Raw genomic sequence first — 21,274 nt, 5'->3', positions numbered from 1 at the left:
GCCCTTAGCATAAAATGCAGCCGTGTGCGTTTATTAACCACAAGAGGACACTGTTTTGCTTTTCTTTCAGTTTAAATGGGATAATGTTTAAAAATCATTATCCCCCAAAATCTGATTTTAACCACTGCAGTACAAGCACATGCTTTCATTAAAACAAAACCAGTTATTAAGAAATAAAAAATATATCTCTGTGTGTGTAGGTCCCACTTTATATTAAATTGCCTTTACTATGTATTTACATTTAAAAAAAGCACAAATTACTTATTGTGAGGTGACTCTTGCTTTTCTGTTTATATTCCAGTTGCATGATGTTTGTTTTGAATATCTCGTGTGATTAATGGCCATACTGTAGTTTACACTAGTAAAGTGTGCTGATGTGTCAGAGCCAAGTTTGACAGCGCACTTGGACCATCTACATACACGTGAGTTTGTTTTTATGGCTAGTACCAGGAAGTTGTTATAGCAAATAGATTCCATGAAAGCAATCACACAGGGTTTATGACAGCAGTTACAGAAGTTATTCTAAGTATAGTAATGTTTATCACCATCATTTATGTGATTAACACATTGGATTAGACTGATGCTATATTTAGGTGCACTTTAGTCTTTATGCTGCCATTCATGTTTTGTTTTGTTTTTGTTCTCATCAGGACTGTATTTATTATTTAAATTTTAAATTAAAATCTCTTCTAACAATATGAGTCTTTAATGTCATTTTTCACCCATTTAACATATCATTGCTGAATAAAAGTGTTCATACTTTTGAAAAAATAATTATTTTTTTTTTTTACTGACTCCTAACTTTTGAAAGGTAGTGTATATTGTAACACAAGAATCAAGATTTCCATTTTGAATAAAAGCTGTGTTTTTGTTCACTTTTATTCTGTGAATAAAAGTGTGTGTGTGTGTGTGTGTGTGTTGTCCCTTGCTTCTCTCTAGTAGAAGTTTTGTATGCAGGGTCTCTCTTTATGGAAATACATTCTTTGAATTCTGTTCTTCAATCTAAAATAAAAAAACTTTTTTTTTTTCTGCTATAGCTATTAGGCAAACAAGAGAACACAACAAAACTACATTCAGGCTAGAATCAACTATACAATTAGAAATCAGATAACAGAATTTTGTCAGATCTTTGGGTTAGCTGTCATATTAATGTTGTAGACCAGTTCGTTCAAGTTATAATGAATATGAGCTGTCCAAAACAGTTATTTGATATTGTGTTATCTTATTATTATTATTATTTTTTTTTTACAGATAAATACTATATTACCATCTTACATACAGCTAAGGTGTTTTATGCCCTTGTTTATGCCATGCCTCTGTGCCTCATTCACATGTTGAAAGAGATTTTAAAAGGCCCGCTCGGCAGCAGTCACGCAGAGCCCCTCCTGCAGTCCATGTGCAAGCCTCTCATGTCGCCTAGTCTCACGCTGTGTTTTGCATAAAATGTGTGTCAGTAGGACAAGCGCTTCCACGGCACATGCAGAGGGCGCATGCAGCGTGGCTTTAACAGCACGTACTCCCGCCAATGAAAATGCACGCTAGGATCAAGAGGAAAGAGAAAGCTAGATCATGGGGCACGTTAGAGTGAGATAAATCCCTGCCAAAGACAACAACGGAGGTTGACGGCTCTCCTAAACCCAGTCACATTTGCCAGTCATGCTAAAACGTGATTGATGTGGGTGTGGAAGGGCGTGTGCATGGCCAGGAGTTTGACAGTCCCACAGAGATGCTGATGACAATGAACGGACAGACGAGAGACATTACCCAGCGCACCTAACGCGTCCTTCACACTAGATCAAGAGCAGGGTACAGGTAGCTGCGCGCGGAAAGTGTCTGCACACCTGTGACCGACTCTATTTTTACCGACTGTTTGTGTGTCCGCTGCCAAATGCTCTGTGCTCGAGATACTGCCTGCCTTCTTCGGGATTCTCACTGTATGCACAGGCATTTCGTGACTTTTATACCTGTTTTCACCAGACTTTAACACACTGACCCACACTGACTTTCTCGAAGATAATAGTTCTGAAGACAGAGGATCTTGAAAAACATATCAAAGATGGACAGCAGTCCTGGTAAGTAATACATTTATTATTAGTAGTATTATTGTTGTTGTATTTACAATTTATATTTTTATAATGCAATATTATTACTGCTAATATAGCTTATTATTATTTTTCATAAAAATGTCCTTTTATCGATGATGGGGCTTAATATGTTTATTATAATCAACCTGGCATTTCATACAAATGCTGAACTCATAATTCTGTGCATTTAAAGGTTGTATACATTTTTGTTTTCTGATTAAATGTTTTTTTTTTTAAATGCACAATTACATTAACAGTACTGAGGATAGTAGACATGCTTATTCTAATAGCTTTAGAGTTTTAATATTATTATGATTACTATGCATTTTATACATCATAATTAATTAAATGTACATGTCATGTTTTGTGTTAACTGCTTAAACTGTATTTTGATGCACAATGCATATGGTTCTAAAACTTTAATATATTCCCTGTGTGTTCACTCTGAAATCCGCAAGTTGCATTTGAACTATACTCAAAACAAAGATGTTTTACAGTGCTGCAGTGAATTATGTGATACATACTGGTTTTGCAGTAATGACTGGTGTCATGAAGGCGTCTGCATGCTTTTTTGATTGCGCTGGTTAGACTCATCATCAGTTCAGCATAAAGACTACAAAGTGCACCTAAATATAGCATCAGTCTAATCCAATGTGTGAATCACATAAATGATGGTGATAAACATTACTATACTTAGAATAACTTCTGTAACTGCTGTCATAAACCCTGTGTGATTGCTTTCATGGAATCTATTTAGAAACCACGCGTGTGCGCTAACAACTTCCTGGTACTAGCCATGAAAACAAACTCACGTGTATGTAGATGGTCCAAGTGCGCTGTCAAACTTGGCACATCAGCACACTTTACTAGTGTAAACTACAGTATGGCCATTAATCACACGAGATATTCAAAACAAACATCATGCAACTGGAATATACAGTAAATAGAAAAGCAAGAGTCAAAAGACATTATTCACTGTACCACCAACACTTATGGAAAGTTAGTGAACTCTTGGGGTACATGGGTGGTCATGCACTAAAGCTGCATTCGTTTTTCATTTATTTTATAAAGCTTACAATAATTTTACTTTACTCAAGTATGCAGCCTTCATCAAAGGAGGTTAACCGGTTAAGCTTATTTGAGTAGTGGTTCATCACCGAGGTTAGCCAACGGCCAATTACATGCTGGCTCAGTCAACCAAGTCCACTTCAATGTTAATTGACAGCTGATTCATTTACAAAAGCTGCAGTCACGTTCCAGAACAGGTGATGGAAAAACTGTCTCGTGCCTGGCACACCCTCTTAATTCACCCTCTGTTTGACAGAAAGCCTTGAAAGCAAGAAAAACAAATATGAGGTGCAATAACCTGCTGCATAAAGTCATTAAAGACAAGGAAGTAATAACATTTGATCACATGACCTTTTAAGAGCTTGAAAAAAAGGAAACAAGGAAGCAGATTTCCTGTGACATTTAACAAGTAAACACACTACATCAACTCAAACATGTGACTTTAGATCCAGCCCACATGGAGTTCTAGGGATGCAACAATATTGCAATTTTGACTGATACAAAGAATTGTTTAATGTCATGTCCAATTACCAATATGATGTTTGATATTATATAGGTCTATTACATACAGGTTAACAAAAAAACTGTTCACACCAAACTTAAACATTTTGAAACCTGAAAGGAATAGAATAAATGTGTATGTGTGTGGTTTCCAAATGTGCTTCATGTGGTAACATCTGAATAAACTGCTTTCATTCAAAAAGTCAGTATTACCCAAACTGACCCCCAAAAAATTACCAAACTACAATAAGGAATTTTAAGGTGAAAAAAAAAAAGAATCTTTTATTTTCGAAGGGACTAGATTGTGTAGCCTACTCCAGTTTTTTCTTTTTGTCCCTTATGCAAAAAATTGCAAATTTGGTTTGGTTTACTAACCTACTGATGACAGATGCTTTACAAATCCACTTATGAAACCTCTGTTGAATATGTGACTATGGTGAGTATGATTTCACCAAGTTCAACATGTTCCTGGACCAGCATCCTTGTTGATCCTGGAACAAAATTACAATCAACCAATCGGAATTGAGATATAACATTTAAGGAAATATCTGGTTTAGGCTTACAATCAGGTGCTTCTACACCCTTGTTAATCAGCTATCATTTCAGGCTGATTTTAGGAATAAATTATGGTTGAGGTTAGGTGTAGGGGTAGGTGATTGGGTTAAGTTTATATTTTTGGACAATAATGTCGAATCAGCATCTTCAAAAGATTTTAATGTTGAACTTGTCTTACTTGGCAAAATCACAGCGACCATGTGTCTATTGTACAACAACGGGACCTTGAATAATTTGCATTAGCTTATAATGTTCCATTTATTTTCATTATTGGTGTAAAACAAACGCTGTGACGTTTATGGAACTCTGTTACACGTTCCAATGGTTTAAATACGTATCAAACATAAAGTCTATATGCTCTGTGCTCACGAGGTGAATGACAAGTTCCAGAAGCAGAGTAACGGACCATCCACCCACCCCCCTCCATTTTATATAGCCGCTTGCCTCTATTTTATAGTGCTTTTCAATTATAGGAGAGGCGCGAGGCTTTTAGTTTTGCTTGTGGGAGCGCAGCGCGCGTATCTTCCCACCGAACGCATCCCTCGCGCCTACAATCGTCCTCACGTGCATGCGCTCTTTCAGCCGCGTGCAGCGCGTGATTTCCACGCCCCCGCCCTCACTGTTTCTTTCAATGATTGTGTTTTGATGCGGATTATACGTTAGGAAGGGGAGGTTGGTCAGTGGGTCAGCGATTTCATGCAGTCAGTGTAGCGCCTCATCACGTTTTCCCGCCTCATGCAACTTCTCCTCTGGAGCGGTTCGCATAAACAGCTTCATGACAGTATGAGAACAATCTGCAATGGACGAAATTACCTATCCAAGTTTATGATTATATACATATGCCTATGACCTCAATGTTTTTTTTTATTTTATTTATACCGTGTGTGGAAAATGCTAAACATTATATTGTAGACAGTACTAAGCAAAACAAACTGTTAAAAAATATATAAAAACATTTTTGGATAATATTTTAAATATTTTGAATTTAGTGATACAAAAACCTTTTTACAATATTTGAAGATTTTCAATTAAACTATTTAAAAAAAGATACTTTATATACTAAAATATTGTTTATACTAAATAGTTTCAAAGCAGCTTTAATAGAACATATGACCAATGAGCAAGAAGAAAACTCTCTAGAAATATTCAACACAAATAACAACTATAAGTAGTACTTACATTGAAAGGAGAGCTGAAAATTGAGAATTTTTTTTTACTAAATACTAAATGTTATAATATAATTTAATATAAAAGAATATAATATTCTTACTAAATATGTTTTAAATGTATTGAAACGTCCTGAGGGTCTGAGAACTCTAGTTTGAAAACTTTTGGCTTTAAATTGTATTCATATTCACTTTATGAAAGTTCTATCCTGTAATAACCCATTTAATCTATATATGAGCACATCTCCTTCGATAGTAAGCAAATGTCATGCTTGTTTAATAAGTTTTAAAAAGTGAAAGTATGTGCTTTTATCATGATAATTTTACATTCACATTACTTTCTTGCATTCCTGCCCAAACCCATACAAATGCAGAAATGTTAATATGCTGCATATCAAGGCAGATATACAAAACATTGCGGTCATGCAAGGCAGAGTATTTCAGCTATTTTCCTCAGGGGAGGGAGGGAAGGGAGACCATGCCAGTATTTGAGACCAGGGAGGAGGGAATAATTGTCCCTGCAAAGTCCTCACGTTTCTACGCCTGCCTTTGCTCACTAGCAGATTAGGGTTTGCATGGGTTGCCTAAGCTCACAAAGAGACCTGCTGATTCTTCAACTAATGCTGGTGTTTCCACTGACCTTAATTTGTACCGGCTTGCAATGACATGTGCATGGCTCCTCATTTAGCTTTTAGAAATTGTATTATCTTCACTTAATGTTCAAACTGGTTATTTACATAAAGGGCAGGAAAAAAGACAAAATGATATCACACCTACATATTTTAGATTAATATCTAATTAAAGCCTTAGACTGGTTTGCAATCATGTGAAACTGGTGCTAAAAACAACTGTGCCCCAGCTGCTATGGTTTGGTTTAATAACGGGCATGTCCTGTTATCTATAATGTCATTTGTCTGTCTAACCTCTGTGGCCTCACACGTGTGTCCAGGTGTGAGTATTTCTGTGTAAGTGGGTGGGGTTTGTGAGTTGGGCAGGACTGAGTAATACACTCAGGTAGGACTCACTATCACAAGGCTGTAAAATCCTGCGCTGCAGTATATCAACAAGTCCTATTGCACGTGCCAGTGGAGGGATCACAAAAACACTTGAGCTAAATAAATACCGCGTGCAGCATGTGAAAAAACACACAAAGGAGTAAGGCAATTATTTACTGGTAGTTTGAACTTGTTTACCACAGAAGGGTTCCAAATTATGTGGAAAACACAGATTGAAAGACAGTAATAAGGAACTATTTAGATATTGTCATAAGCACTGCACAGTATTAAAGGCATAGTTAAACTAAAAACATTCAGCAAAGGAATATACAATGAAAGTGAATGGGAACCAGCCATGGCCACTGGCCATTAACATTGTGATAACTTCTTTTGTGTTCTACATAAGATACTCATGTGCACTTGCAATGTCATGAGGTTGAATAAATGTTTGGTTTTGTGGTCCAGGGTCACATATGGAGACACTGACTCTAATACTGGCCTAAATAGTGGCGTAAATAGTGTGAAAACGGCAAGGTCAGCTTCCAGCATCGTTGTTTGCACAAGCAAGAATCATTTTGTTTATGAAAAATATCATTAATAACTTTGCCTGTTGAAAGACACCACTGCATTTCATTGTTAAATCACCATGGTGCAAGAAACGTTTTGGACACTGCGGCTTTAAATCGCATTCTCTTGGCCCAGATTTGACCGACTGTGTTCTTGGGTTGTTTAAAAAGTCAATCTGAAAGCCACGGTGCACATTCTATCAAAACGTGACTCCTCGTTGCCCCTCTCACTGGAGACGCATCTGTGTGGGAACCGTAACATCATCGCAAAGTCCCTGTGTATGTAGCTTTTGATACGATTGTTGTAGCTGTTTACACGAGACTGCGGATTTGGTTTGGGTAGGAACGGTGTCAGGAATCCATGTGAGGCTGCGGTCAGGTGTTGTGCAGTTTTGGCTGGGGCACTATGCCAGGGCTATTATTGGAGAGCAGAGGCGGGAGAGCTCGCGTCGCAAACACGTGAGATCGTGCCTCAGCTCATCCTGAGCGCATGACCGGAGAGGATGCGATAGGATGCAGAAACCCAGAGGGAGAAAGAGAAACCTGCAGGGGAATGGAAATAAAACAAGCCGATGGTTTCATTTAAAGTAACGTGTAACAACACCAAACCGTAAACCTCTTGAGTGCACTAAAATGGGGATCGTCGCAATATGATGCTGTAGACCTGTCTTTATTTTTAACGCTTGAGATCGTTCTTACGGAGGAAACCTCACTCACTCCCAGTCGTTTAGATCATTACATCACCTCCCTTCTGAAAGCTGCTGCAAGCGGTTAAATATCCCGCACATAATACCCCTAGACCCTGACAGATAGCGAACAAAGAGATACGCGGTTGTATTGTCCGCAGTATTTTGAACCGGATCTTTTTGATCGATCAGTGAGTCGATTCTCTAAAACGGACTGAATCAGTCGGAGCATTTCTCGAGTTAAAAAACACTTGCTGAATTCAGAACAGCATATTAGCATACTTCGCTTAATATTGGTCAGCGGGGTTTTCCCAAGTTATACATTTTCCTAGATCAAAATTTTTGGTAGATGCTGAATCAAAAAACATAGATCCCACACCTAAACCTAACCCTAACTATGATTAATTCCTAAAACCAGAGGGACATGATGATAGCTGAGTAACAACAGAGTGTAGAAACACCTATTCATGGTTGTGAACCTAAAACTGATTTTCCTCGAACTTATCCCTTAACTCTGACTATTTGATGGGAATTTTGTTTCAGGATCAGCAATGATGTAGACTTTCTTGTGAACATTCATGAAAATCCGAGAACCAATTAATAAACTGATAAGCACATTTGTTGTGAACCTGGAATTTGATTGTAGAGTAACAAGGAAGTTACTCCAAACAGCCAAACAGGAAATAATGAATACTGGAAATATATTTATGACTTGAGCAAGATATCAGCAAATGAACAATCTCACATGCTGGCTTAAATAAATAACATTTCATTATAATATCTAAAAGGCTTTCAGCCTAAATAGACATATTTAGCATTTAGCATTGTTTAATGCCAATGCAAATTAGACTTTGCAAATATGCCAGTTCAACAAATTGAACTGGGGCACATGAAATTAACCCTAACTCTAACTTTTAACTAGGCGTGTTAAAATGTAAGGTGTTTGAAAGACTAGTGATAATGCAACATAATGAAATTTACTAACAAAATAAAGTTCCATTTTTATGTTTTTTTCCCACTCAAAGGCTTCATATACTCTTGTATTTTTACAGGCGGTGTGATACTCTATGCTGGTAGTAATGGCAGTGCCAGTCCAAGAAGCCCAGGAAGCCCCTCTAGTGGCTATCAAACCCAATCTCCATCTTCTCACTCCCAGCCATCTTCCCCAGAGGAGGTTACGTTCACCGAGATTGGGGCTCTCAAGCAGCAAGCACCTTCTCCAAAACTGGTATTTCAGTTCCCTGAAATCTACAACAACGCCACTGCAGGTTCACAGAGCTACTCCCATCCCATCGCCGGCAAAAGGCCTTGTGGATTCACTGGCACATTTACCAGTAAGTCGGTTCTCTTTTTAGTACCTGCATCACACATGTCAGCATCTTCTTTCACAAAGGAATAACGAGTCCCCAATATTAAGGACATGCGTTCTTGTACGTCCTGACCCCATTCTCTCTCTGTTTCTATCTTTACCTGAGCAGAGACTGGAGGCATGGTGCTCCTTTGTAAAGTGTGTGGAGATATCGCATCAGGGTTCCACTATGGTGTCCATGCATGCGAAGGCTGCAAGGTGAGAGAGAACAAGCCTGTGATAAATCAAACATGCATGAGTCTTTTCTGTCATGTCATTGTAGTTTATCATATAAAATGTCTTGTTCTTTGCAGGGCTTTTTCCGCCGCAGCATTCAGCAGAACATTAACTACAAGATGTGTGTGAAGAACGAGAACTGCCTAATAATGCGCATGAACCGCAATCGCTGCCAACACTGCCGCTTCAAAAAATGCCTGTCTGTTGGCATGTCCCGTGACGGTGAGAATTTTAAGAGGTTATCAGGGCACTGACATATGACAAATAGTGAAAAGTCGTATTTTCATTGCATTCTTCAAGCCAAGCATCCCAACCGCCCCCCTCCCCCTCAACCTACTTTCCTCTTTTAGTCTTGCACCGTTGGTAACTTTCAAGAGAGTTGTTTTGCACTCGTTTCTGTCTCTCGTTTGCCCTTTGTGGTCCCTTCTTTTTCTCGCCTCCTTCTCTCAATCGGTTTACCCTTCCCCCTCGCACGTTCCCTAAGCTCTGCCTCCCAATCCCTCCTAGAGACAATGATTTATGAGGGATGGAGTCACGCAGTCCCTGAAGCTATCTGTCATCTGGAAAACTGCAGCAAATACAAGAATTATTTTGAGAAATTGGAACACGGGCGTCTTGATTACCACACTTGTGGCCTTATAACATCCTCAGCAATTAATGTTGTGCTGCAGCAAAAATTAAGCAAGGGATGCAGAAAAAAGCAAGGCATCTGAACTCCTTAGAAGAACAATGCCTTTGGCGGAAATTTAACCCCCGAATAACACTGAAATGAATGATAAATCTTGTCCAATTAACTTTTTTGGAAATTTAGCAAAATAAACTGATACTTGTACATTGTGACCTATTTAGTCAGGTTCTCAGCAGAATTTCTCATGGTTACCAGCGGATGTGCTTCAAAGTTAGGTTTGGCTATGATAACAGATTGCACTGGATATTATTCTAAGAGGGCACTAACAGAAATGAGTCTATTGGTTACAAAGTGGGGGAGGTAAACAGTCATTTTACCCTAGTTCCTGAAATTGTTAGGGCCCACAACCTAGAAACCTGTTTCTCTGACGGGTTCTGTTGCACAAACAGGAAAACCTCATGCAACGGCCTCAAATACCACAATAAAGTAGACGCCCTGATTTCATTTCACTTTACTGCAGTCTTTAGTTTAATTTCGGTTGTGCGGTACAAACAGATGTTTGGTTTGACACGATGGTGTAGCATGGTTTCACTTCCGCTATGAACTTGCCATTTGTTAGTAATCAGTGCAGCGCCCTAAGCTATGTGTGTCAAGTTGTTTGCACAGGATGAAGAACCCTAGTCTTCAGATTCATTCTGAGAATTTGAACTGAATTTAACAGATTTAAGTCAAATTCTGAACTGGTGGATTGGAATTTGAACTGGCCACTACCCACCAGAAGTGGAAGTGGAATTTGAATTGAAATGACAGGAAGAGGAATTTACTTAATTGCCATTGAAACAAACTCAACACTGGCAATGCATTCTAAGAAATGAATTGTTATGTTAAAGTAAAAAAAAAAAAAAAAAAAAAATGAAATAAGTAAACTTTTGTTAAAACAACATTCAGAGTTTTAACTCTTCTAGTTAGAATTGGTAATATTAACTTTTTTAATTTTTATTTCAGTTTAAGTTTTAAAAGTGCAATTCTGCATCCTGTTTGCTACATCAATTAAGACCTGGATTGAATTCAGGAAATTGAATTGGAATGACAATAAGAAGATCTGATTTATCTCAACTAAAAAAAAATATTTATCTATAAACATACACACTGCTTTTTTAACTTTTCTCTTTTTGACAAAATAATGCATTGTTTATTTTGCATTACTAGTTAAAAATTACAGTAATTTAATTCTGATTTCCTACATTCAAATCTAAGAACAATTTTGTATCCGGTTTGCCAAACAATACAATACAAATTGAGCTGAAATTCAGGGACTGAATTGCAGTTTAAAAGGCATCTTCAGTTGAGTTCTAAATGGCACACAACCCTGATTGGTAAGTGGCAAGTCAGTTATGGACTTAGCAATGCAAAATATTGATCATCCTGCAGGATAACACATGCAACTATTGCATGTTAGTTACAGAAGAGTGGGACATTTTTTTTTTGGCTTCTTTAATTTTCTCAGATGCAGGAGTTGTGAGACATATATGATATACTGTATGGAACATCTCTGCCACTTGCCTTCCTTCTGCTCTCATCCTGTAAACCCAGGATGTGCCATAATACCTTACATCTACTGCAACCTCAATCTGACAAGTTACACTCTTCTCTTCTCTTCTCTTCTCTTCTCTTCTCTTCTCTTCTGCGTTTTCCTGTCCTCTCCCCACCACGGTCATTAGTTTATCTTCCAATTCCCGTGGCATTGTCATCACGCTCTGCCTGCCCCACTGCCCTACTTACAGCTTCAGAGAGGAGTGAGAGTAGCATAGGGATGAAGAGAGGAAGAGGTAGTGACGGAGAGAGATGAAGAGTGGGGGGAGGAAACATATGGTAGCATTGGTGCTATTTTTAGATTCAACAGCTGACAGATTTACTTAGAGGAGGGGGTGGTGATGGAGAAAAGAGTGAGGGGCTTGTGAAAGATGCGAAAGCATTAAAAACATGACTAACGCATTTACTGATCATCAATATTCTACACCACAGCGACCAAAGATTCTAGATAGCAAGTTGTCTCCTACACTGCAGCTGTGCTATTTTTGAGTGTTTTTTTTTTCACTTCCAAAGCAATTTTTTCAGACAATATTTCACTTTTTTTTGTCACACTAGGCTATTTCTGATGCTGCCATGTGCTTTATTATAAAATAAATGGGACATGGGTATTTTGATAACCGATCAGGCAGGATCTTTATTATCATTGATTCGCATAGAAATGCAGTGGTTTCGCAACATCTTGTGTATTTTTTACCATTGCCTTAGACTTCTTTTTTCAGATAAATCCCAGGCATTTTTTTTAATCAAAAATTTTATATTAAGAGCCAATATGAAATGAAAATTCGCCATGCATTTAAAGAGATATTTCACCCATTATTTACTGACCCTGATTTACATTCTTCTGTGAGATATTCAAAGATACTTTGAATTAGTTTTTAGTTTTTGTCCATATAAAGAAACATTTTTGGTCTGTAAAATAACATACAGATAAAGCAAATACATTTATTAAGAAACCATATTATAGCTTTATGTTGTCTTGTCCATGTTGTCAACCAATTGTTTCTCTCTCTCTGACCCCTAGCTGTGCGTTTTGGCCGAATCCCTAAACGAGAGAAGCAGCGGCTTTTGGATGAGATGCAGAGCTACATGAACAGCCTCAACGAATCGTCCCCCATGGGCATGGAAACCTCACCACCATGCGAACTTCCTCCCAGCCCCAGCGAGAACCAATCCAAAGAGGCCATTGGTGCCTTATCACGAGCCTACCAGGACATCTTCACAAACACGCAGGACCACCTGAGCAAGCGTGTGGGCAACATAAACACCAGCAGCAGATCGAGCACCTTTCAAAACAACCCTTCTCAGGACAGCAACTACCCTCATGTGAACCCTCTCGTGGGGTATCACGCGACTGCTCACGAAAGCTTCTCAGCCCCACCTCGCTGCCCGGTTGCTTCCAGTGACAGTAAATGCTCGGTTTCATCGGTGGACAGTAATCGGTACAGCTACGCTCCTTCGTTCAGCCAAAATCACCTCCAGATGAGCGCCAACTCATCCTCACAACCTACTCAGGTCGATTACAACAGCTACGTGACTGGCGAGTCCCAAACCCAGGCCTCGTGTCCGTTTAAGTTGGCTGCTGGCTCCAAAGTGCTGGTAAGAATGGTTCAATATACATACTTTTTTTATTGCCATCTTTAGTTCTATGAAGAACTTTTAACATCCATGGAACTTTATATTGTGCAAAAGTTTCTTTATAGTGAAAGAATGTTTGGTAGATTATTCAAATGTTTTTACAATAAGAAAATAAAGGTTTGTTTGTTCACTGAAAGGTTCTTTAGGAACCCAAAAATGTTTCTTCTGTTGCATTGCTGTGAAATCCTTTTTTTGAAACCTTTATTTCTACGAGTTTGTCATGTTATTGTTTCATTATAGCACCAATATTATGTGTATAGGAATAAAGTAAGAACCCTATTATGGGTTATGAAAGGTTGATATTTTGGTTTTGGGAGTCCCCAACAACAGGTTGACACCCATGCAAGGTCAAAACCACTTTCAATTTCTTATTTGCTCAAAGCCTCCCAAACGATTCGCTCAACGATTAATTTTTCAATGATTCAGAGTCGACTCTTTCTTTTGAGAGACAATAACTTTATACATGGTTCACTTTCAGATTTCAAAATTTGTAGGATGTTTTAATTCACTTTGAGCTGTGTTACAAATTGCATGAAAGGTCTTTTTCAAAAATCCATAACAGGGACACTTTAACCCCTGGTTAATTTGGTGTTCTCTGTTGGATTGGCCATTTAAAAACTGCTCATAGATTTACTGTGCAGTATCACCAAATCTTGGATTGAATCCTTTGCAAACTGGTTTTCTGTCAGTCAACACGGGTTTTGTTTTCCTTTTTTGGCCATAGGCCTCAATGACAATTATTTGTGGAAAAGTCTGGCAATATTCACTCAAAAACTAAGGCCAGTGAGTACAAAAAGAAATACAAAACTTGTGCTAATGGATAAAAAGTTGACCAAAAAACTGAATCCAATATTTGGTAATAATATATCATAACAATGAATTAATAGGTTATTTTTCTCAGTAAGCCGGTCATTTTTTTCACACTTCACAGGTGTAACAGTGAAAAAAATATCCCAGAAAAGTAAAAAAATTCTTATTAAAGATTTTATTTTGGAGGTTTTTTTACCCTTTGTGAGCAAAGTCAGTAGGTTTTAATCCAATGTGATAACCGAAACACAACATGAAAGTTAAGCATACATGCTAATAAAACATTCAAATGATATATACCATCTCTATCATAGGCCTGTCCACTGAACGCATACCCTGTGTCCGCACCTGGCGTCTCCAGCCAGCAGGTGTGGGAGTCTTTCTCTCAGTGCTTCACCCCGGCTGTACGTGAAGTAGTCGAGTTCGCGAAGGGCATTCCGGGCTTCCAGGAGCTTTGCCAGCATGATCAAGTCATGTTGCTCAAAGCAGGCACTTTCCAGGTACTGATTACACATTTCTACTAAAGTTTACTTCCCCGTCTGTTCTATTAAAGGTGAAGAGTGTCATTTCTAGGCCTCTAGATTTCCCAGTCAGCCTAACTCAAACTCACGCGATTTGTTAAGCCACAGTTTGACACTTCAGATCACTCAAAACAAACAAACTAACGTGTAGATAACTTCATAGTGTTAACACCCTACAAATGATGAAAATATTTTGAGATTGAAAACAAAAAAATCACCTGGGTAAATTTCTTTTTGAATCCGTCTGATCATGCTGTCTTTTTACAGGTGCTCATGGTGAGGTTTTGCTCACTGTTCAACCACAAGGAAAGAACAGTGACTTTCCTGAACGGGCAGACGTATCCTCTCCTCACCCTTAGGGGTCTGGGCATGGGCTCCTTGCTGGACGCCATGTTCGAGTTCAGCTCCAAGCTGAGCTCTCTGGGCCTGGAGTCAGATGAGATGGCTCTCTTTATGGCGGTGGTGCTGGTTTCTGCAGGTAAGAGCAACACAGGAATCAAATGAATCAGTGCTGTTTGCCAAGGCACGTATCACTGTTATTATTGCTAATGCTTAGTGTTGGAGATGTGAAGAATACGCTCACACTGAGTTAATTATTTAAAAAAGGGATGCTCATTAGTGCAATATTAAAAATCTGATACTGATAAACTACTTATTTTTTATGTTTTAGCAGATAACTGATAAATGACAAATGGTTTATATAAATTTGAAACTCAAATGGAAGTCTGTTTAAACAAAAATTTCTAAATTTTTACTAAAAAACATACATTAACTAAGAATATACTACATTTATTTGAGCATTTAATTATTTTAAATCAAACATTAAATACTAAAAAAACAATCACAATTCCAAAAAATTTTTAATAAATAAATATATATAAATACATACCTTTATAATTTACTCATAATATTTAATTTCACTTTTCTGTTGTTTTTTTTTAAATAATAAATTGTTCCTCATTTATCCACAGATTGCTCTGGCATTTCGGATACAGTAGCTGTGGAACAGTTACAGGAAGGACTCATCCGAGCGCTTCGCACCCTTGTCACCCGTCGCCACCCTGATGACAGCTCTCTTTTCTCTAAACTGCTCCTGCGTCTGCCAGACCTGCACACCCTCAACAACCTTCACTCCGACAAGCTGCTGGCTTTCCGCATCGATCCCTGAGCTATCACTCGCTGCAGCTGGAACTCAACCACCGGACACCACCGGCCAATCAGAGAACACCTGTCCTGGTTAAGAGAAAGACTGCTCGTTTAGAAGAAGAGATGTTAAGCATGGTCCCATAGGAACCATTCGTTATTATGTGTGTTAATGAGAAACACAATGAACAGATGGCTTTCAGCAAGCTCTAAACAAGACTATATCTCCATTTAAGCTTCCGCAAATCATTTTCATACATGCATTGCTCTTTTGTTCAGTTGGCCTCGAGAACATTGTTGATTATTTTTATCAGAGGGAATGTTGCACCAGTCATATCATCATAAATAAGCTTACACATACCTTTTGAACATTCCTCTGTAATGCCTGCGCATTGAAACACACTGTAGTATACAGTAGAAAGGTAATTTTAAGGACCATTTAAAGGCAACTGTGTGAGTGTATGTGCCTGTGTGTTTGAGAAAGGGAATGAAATACCATGTACATAAGCCATAGATATCACTTATACAGTTACGTCACATTAAAACATCAGTTTGAGACAAGAATAATACATTTGTCACCTGTGTTAGTGTGTAACATTTAATTACACAAGATTTACTGGATTGGCAACAACTCTAGTTACCATTTAACTTCGATTTTAAATGTCATTTCACTTTTGAAAATAGATGAAATTGTCATATTTGTTCACTTTTTTATTATTATTGTCAAGGTGAATGCAGTAAGTCAGATTATCACACATTCTCCTTTATGAATATATCTGAATCTAGGGAAACAAAACCAGCATTCTCTCCTACGCATGTTATGTTTTGTAGTTTTCTGTTGTTTTCTTACTGTAAATATTGCACATTTCCACTGATGTAACGGCCTGTTCAGAGACAGAGGTTGGTGTGTTTGACTGAGATGGGGCGTTTGGTGCCTTGTAAGAATGGACTGTTCATCTGTGTGTCTTTAGAAAGAGCCCCTGAACTTCTGCCACCAGCACAGTATCTTTACAGCCTTTACTAAGATCACAAAGCATGTCAAAAAGGAATTTGTGGTTGATTTGATCAGCTGAGTCAATTGTTATTATGGCTGGTAAATTATATGGTCATCAATCATATGGTAATGTATATTTTGTAAATTGATTTCTTCTGTAGAACCAATATAAATATGAAATTATCTATTTTGATGTCTTCTGTTTTTATTTATATATATATATATTTTTTTACATATATAATGTTTTTGGAAAAAGTCTCTTTTGCTCACCAAGATTAGATTTTTTGTAAAATAGTATTTTTTTTTTTAAATGTCATTATATATTTGTGAAATAGTTTTCCAATTTAAAATAATTTTTCTATTTTAATATATTTCAATGATGGCAAAGATACATATTTAGCCATTAGTCCAATCTTCAGATAGTTCAGTAATTATTCTAATATATATTTTTTGGCTAATTTTTCTTCTTATTTTTTATTAAATAATTGCACCTTGTTGTGCAATAAACATATAATATATATATATATATATATATATATATATATATATATATATAGTATGAATTATTTAAAATTATGATAGGTAGTGTATATATTGCTTGCTGACTAAATTCCCAAAATAATGAAAAATTATTGATGGTAGGCTTATATTCTAACACCAATGAATGCTTTCTGCTTTGTTAAGATAAACGAAGTAGACAAACCATGTAGATTGTCATGCATTTCCTCAGTAGACTTTATATCAGGAGCTTTTCAGAATAATTGTAACTGGCCTGAAACTGTCAGTCAAGTTTTGGTTGTCAAACAGACTCAGTTAATCCACTTTAATTCAGGGAACTGGAAAAAGATAGGCTACTATGCAGAATCAGTTTTAAATTTATGCATGCAGCCAGATTAATCTATGCATGCTTTAAAAGCGTATTTGTAGGACCTATCATATTTTCGTGGTATTGTTGTACAACTAGAGTTGCCACCTTCAATACAAAAAAATAAGGGACGCCTCGGGGGGACAACCCTCAGGGCCACGATGACCACAGGTCATGATGTGCCAGTGGCGGTAAATCACAACTTAAAACATGTTTTCATAAAAATACTAATTGCTAATGAACTTTAGTTTAGTATAAGGTGGCGTGAACACAGATTTTGGATAAAATATTTGTCATTGTTTGCAGACAGTAAGACCATCCAAACAGTAAAACCACATAATAAATAACCGATCTACAAACATTTCTAAATTCATGTAAAACACACAATTTTTTAATCTATTTTTTATATCTATTTTTAATTGTACAGTAGTCTATTGAATAATGCAATCATTTAAATTAGTTATTTATTTGCTTCACATAGGCACTATATATTTATAATCAAATATAGCTTTATCTCTTATTAAAATAATGATTGTATGACTGTACACCTTAACCATAATAAACAAATGGGTAACACTTTAAAATAAGGTTCATTAGTTAACTACATTAATTAACATTAACTAATAATGAACTGCACTTATACAGCAATTGTTCACCTTTGTTCATGTTAATTTCCACATTTAATATTTTATTAAAATCTTAATTTTAGTTAAGCACTGTGAACTAACATGAACGAACTATGAACAGCTTTATTTCTATTAACCAACATTAACAAAGATTAATAAACAATGTAACAAATGGTTTACTTACTCATTGTTAGTTCATGTTAGATAATACACTAATGTTTAATAAATGAACCTTATTGTAAAGTGTATGAATGTTGTTCTCCCAAGGCATGCTGTCGCACATCTGACAAGCCACCGTGCGCAACAGAGAACACTCGCCTTCAAATTGTGCAATTGGCTTGATACTCATTTGCGCTGACAATCTCCAGCCAAGTATTTGATTCCTCCCACTCTCGACGGTACTTTTGCATCCGCTTTCGTTTCAGCGCTGGACGCGGGGGTATCTGGATCATTTCTTTTACGGGAACAACCTCCGCCATTCTTTCAAATCGACTCTCTGCCAAGAAACCCGCCCTCCTCTGACTCTGATTGGCCGTGAACCTGAAACAAACCAATCAATCTAACGATGGCTGCGAGTATTACCCAATCAGGGGCAGAATTTGTCTTCACAAAATGCCGGTGGGATGATATGCATATGATGCTGCATTGAAGACAACTTCGAAAATACGGGATTTTGATTGATTGGTTGATTTTATTGATTCAAAACGGGATGATTCCGTATTTTAAATGTACGGGTGGCAACTCTATCTAAAACACTAATGCGAGGTCCAAGAGAAGCGCGTTACATAGTAAACAGTGTTATAGTGACATCGCGTGGAATCCCGCGGTAGCGCATTTAAAAATCTCAAGCTATGACGCAACACCGAAAGATAAAACCACAGTCTGTTGATAAAACCTATCACTATTATTGTAATCATGCTTACTTTTTATTTATATATGTGTCATCATTGCTGGGCACTTTTGTTTTAGAAAAACATACTCTTCAAAACTGAAGTCTGAATCTGAAATTACTGTGTTTGATGGTGGACATGGTGGTGGATGACAATTTTAACGTTTCAATTGCTAATTCTAAATTTATAGCTAGCATATACGCATCCGAAATTGGCGTACAAAATGTATAAAGTTCACACACGTTTTGAATATTTTGTCCAAATACTTTTTTTTAAACCGTGCATGATATAAATATTCTGCTTACGCATACCTTAATTTTAGTTTTCTACATTAATTTCATCATATACTTCATAAGTCCATTGTAGGGGGAAAAAAACGTTATTATTAGTAATCAAACTCTCGTGAATAAATATACTTATTTTACAATGAAATGTTGGCTGTGTTTTTAGGATGGAAAATTCAGGGACAAGCAAAATATAAACTTATAATAAGGTACTGAATAAAAGATGAAGTCGTGGCGAAAATATTTTTTTTCTTATAACTAAACCTGAATTAAACATTTAAGAACAAGAATAGAGAAGAAGAAGAAGAAGAAATATTCAGCGTTGCTTGGAAAACTTGATGGAGCGTCTTGATACATACCCTAATTAATATTTATATTGTCAGCCTGCTTAGTGACCAATCAGATAGTGGTACTCTGTGAACGCAGTGTTTCTTAATTAATATTCATAAGATAAGCGCAGGCGTCCTTCGTATGCAATCTGAGCGTGCCATGAAACAGTCACCAAATCTTTCATTTATTTAGTAAAAATAAAAAAAATAATAAAAAAATTCTCAATCCTTCCCCTTCTTAAATTTCAGACTCATCAAATATGTAAGTTTACTTGACATTCCGTACAGTAGTTGGCGATAATGCTCCTAAGGAGTCAATTGCTATTAAGCAAGAAGAAGAAGAACCCGGAAAAACACACGGATGTTGTAGAGCAGATAGGCTAATATTGAAAGCATGTATGCCATAAAATCTTCTGAAACCATGGCATTGAAAAGGGAATTTATCTCCCTTTTAAACTCTTAAGGAGAATGTTAGGAGTAAGGTAGGTTTATTTAAAGCGCTTAACTCAAAAGTTATTGTTAAATGTTAGTCAACTAAAAAATAAAGTTGAATTTACAAAATAGCATTAGTGCATTCGTTTAATTAGTGCTTTCCTGTTTCCATGAATCAATAATGACTGTGTGGCTCATTTCAGAAGTCAGTCTGTCAGGATGATTTCTCCTTTGGTTTATACAGAAGTTGATATTTTGTTGAATTTTACATGATGAAGAATGTCACATTTGGTAAGCCATTTTTTAATTTGTATTTTCTATTATTTTGGGTAGAATACAATTCTTCTTAATATTTAGTTGATATGTAGTTTCCCTTACACTATTTTTCATAATTAATATTTATTCCCTTCTTGCAGAAGAACCATGAGTTTCGATGGACCAAGAGTTGTATGAGGATGTTGATTTAGGATTTGGGACTTTTTTGTCCATCATGTTTGTGACCGATACCTTGTACTCATAGTCTTGGGGGGACTGTGTGTGACTTTAGAGATCACAGCCCGCCGTCTCACCTCGTCCCAATCCGGCATTCAGACGGTTCCAGAAGCTCTTTCTGTAGGCGTATCTCCTGGCCCTCTGGGCAGACTGGCTGCAGGGACCTTACCTTTATAAACTCTACAACTTTACAACTTTCTGGAGTCTCAGATCGACATTCGTGTGTGGCCTTGCTTCTTGTGTGCTATTTGCTCCTGTGGCCAGCTGGCTATCGCAGTTTCTGGGACAGAGACAGACGTGTCTCCTCTTCTGACTGGCTTATTCTGTCATCTACATTACAAAGCTGTCACAAGACTATTTCATACTAGGATGTGTTTTAGGAGGCCTGTAAACTTTTTACCTACTTTTCTTTTAATTAGAAAAGTTTTTGTATTTCCAAAATCCAATCTTATGCTAATTGAAAGAAAACAAGTTGATAAAAAATTTAATACGTAATTTGTTAATAACATAATGAAATATATACAAGCAATATTTTGTAGCCAGATCATGTTTTTTACCAATAATGTAAAAATGAAAATGTATTTGTTAAAGGTACAAATATGTTAACATTTTTGGTTGTGAGTTGTTTTACCCTTTGTGTGTTTTTGCCCAATGCGATTATCGCATTATTGCCCATAAGGTTACCATTTTTAGAGAAAAATAATTTCCTTTCTGAGTTAAAATGACCAGAACACAGCACAGTGCGAAAAGCCCTAGAAATGCTCAGCATGCACTGTATTTCTTATTTTAAAAAATATTACAAAAAAAACCCCAGACAATCATCTGACTT

General features: G+C 37.0%; 2 protein-coding genes and 1 long non-coding RNA gene across 3 annotated transcripts in view; 2 read left to right on the top strand and 1 right to left on the bottom strand.

The window, feature by feature from the left end:
* LOC128011712 (retinoic acid receptor gamma-A) overlaps window positions 1-14,763 on the bottom strand; it is a 77,888-nt gene extending 63,125 nt beyond the window's left edge. Inside the window, exons 1-2 of the mRNA XM_052594402.1 lie at window positions 14,609-14,763; window positions 9,092-9,181 (exon numbers count right to left, since the gene is read on the bottom strand). The gene's annotated coding sequence lies outside the window, so the exon portion shown is untranslated. The remainder of the gene's footprint in view (window positions 1-9,091; window positions 9,182-14,608) is intronic.
* Window positions 1,438-16,716, top strand: LOC128011711 (nuclear receptor subfamily 1 group D member 1). The gene is made up of 8 exons (XM_052594399.1): window positions 1,438-2,072; window positions 8,674-8,955; window positions 9,100-9,188; window positions 9,284-9,428; window positions 12,449-13,023; window positions 14,184-14,369; window positions 14,658-14,868; window positions 15,362-16,716. The coding sequence occupies exons 1-8, from the start codon at window positions 2,057-2,059 to the stop codon at window positions 15,556-15,558; spliced, it is 1,701 nt and encodes a 566-aa protein (XP_052450359.1). The 5' UTR covers window positions 1,438-2,056; the 3' UTR covers window positions 15,559-16,716.
* Window positions 16,717-19,859: 3,143 nt separating this feature from the next.
* Window positions 19,860-21,051, top strand: LOC128012038 (uncharacterized). The gene is made up of 3 exons (XR_008182693.1): window positions 19,860-20,003; window positions 20,157-20,244; window positions 20,370-21,051. It is a non-coding gene; the product is annotated as an uncharacterized LOC128012038 (long non-coding RNA).
* The last annotated feature ends 223 nt before the right edge of the window (window positions 21,052-21,274 follow it).

The sequence above is a fragment of the Carassius gibelio genome, chromosome B23, assembly GCF_023724105.1.
Source record: "Carassius gibelio isolate Cgi1373 ecotype wild population from Czech Republic chromosome B23, carGib1.2-hapl.c, whole genome shotgun sequence".
In the NCBI taxonomy this organism is placed as follows: domain Eukaryota; kingdom Metazoa; phylum Chordata; class Actinopteri; order Cypriniformes; family Cyprinidae; genus Carassius; species Carassius gibelio.
The sequence above is the reverse complement of the archived record's forward strand: the minus strand, read 5'-3'. Positions and strand labels throughout refer to the sequence as shown.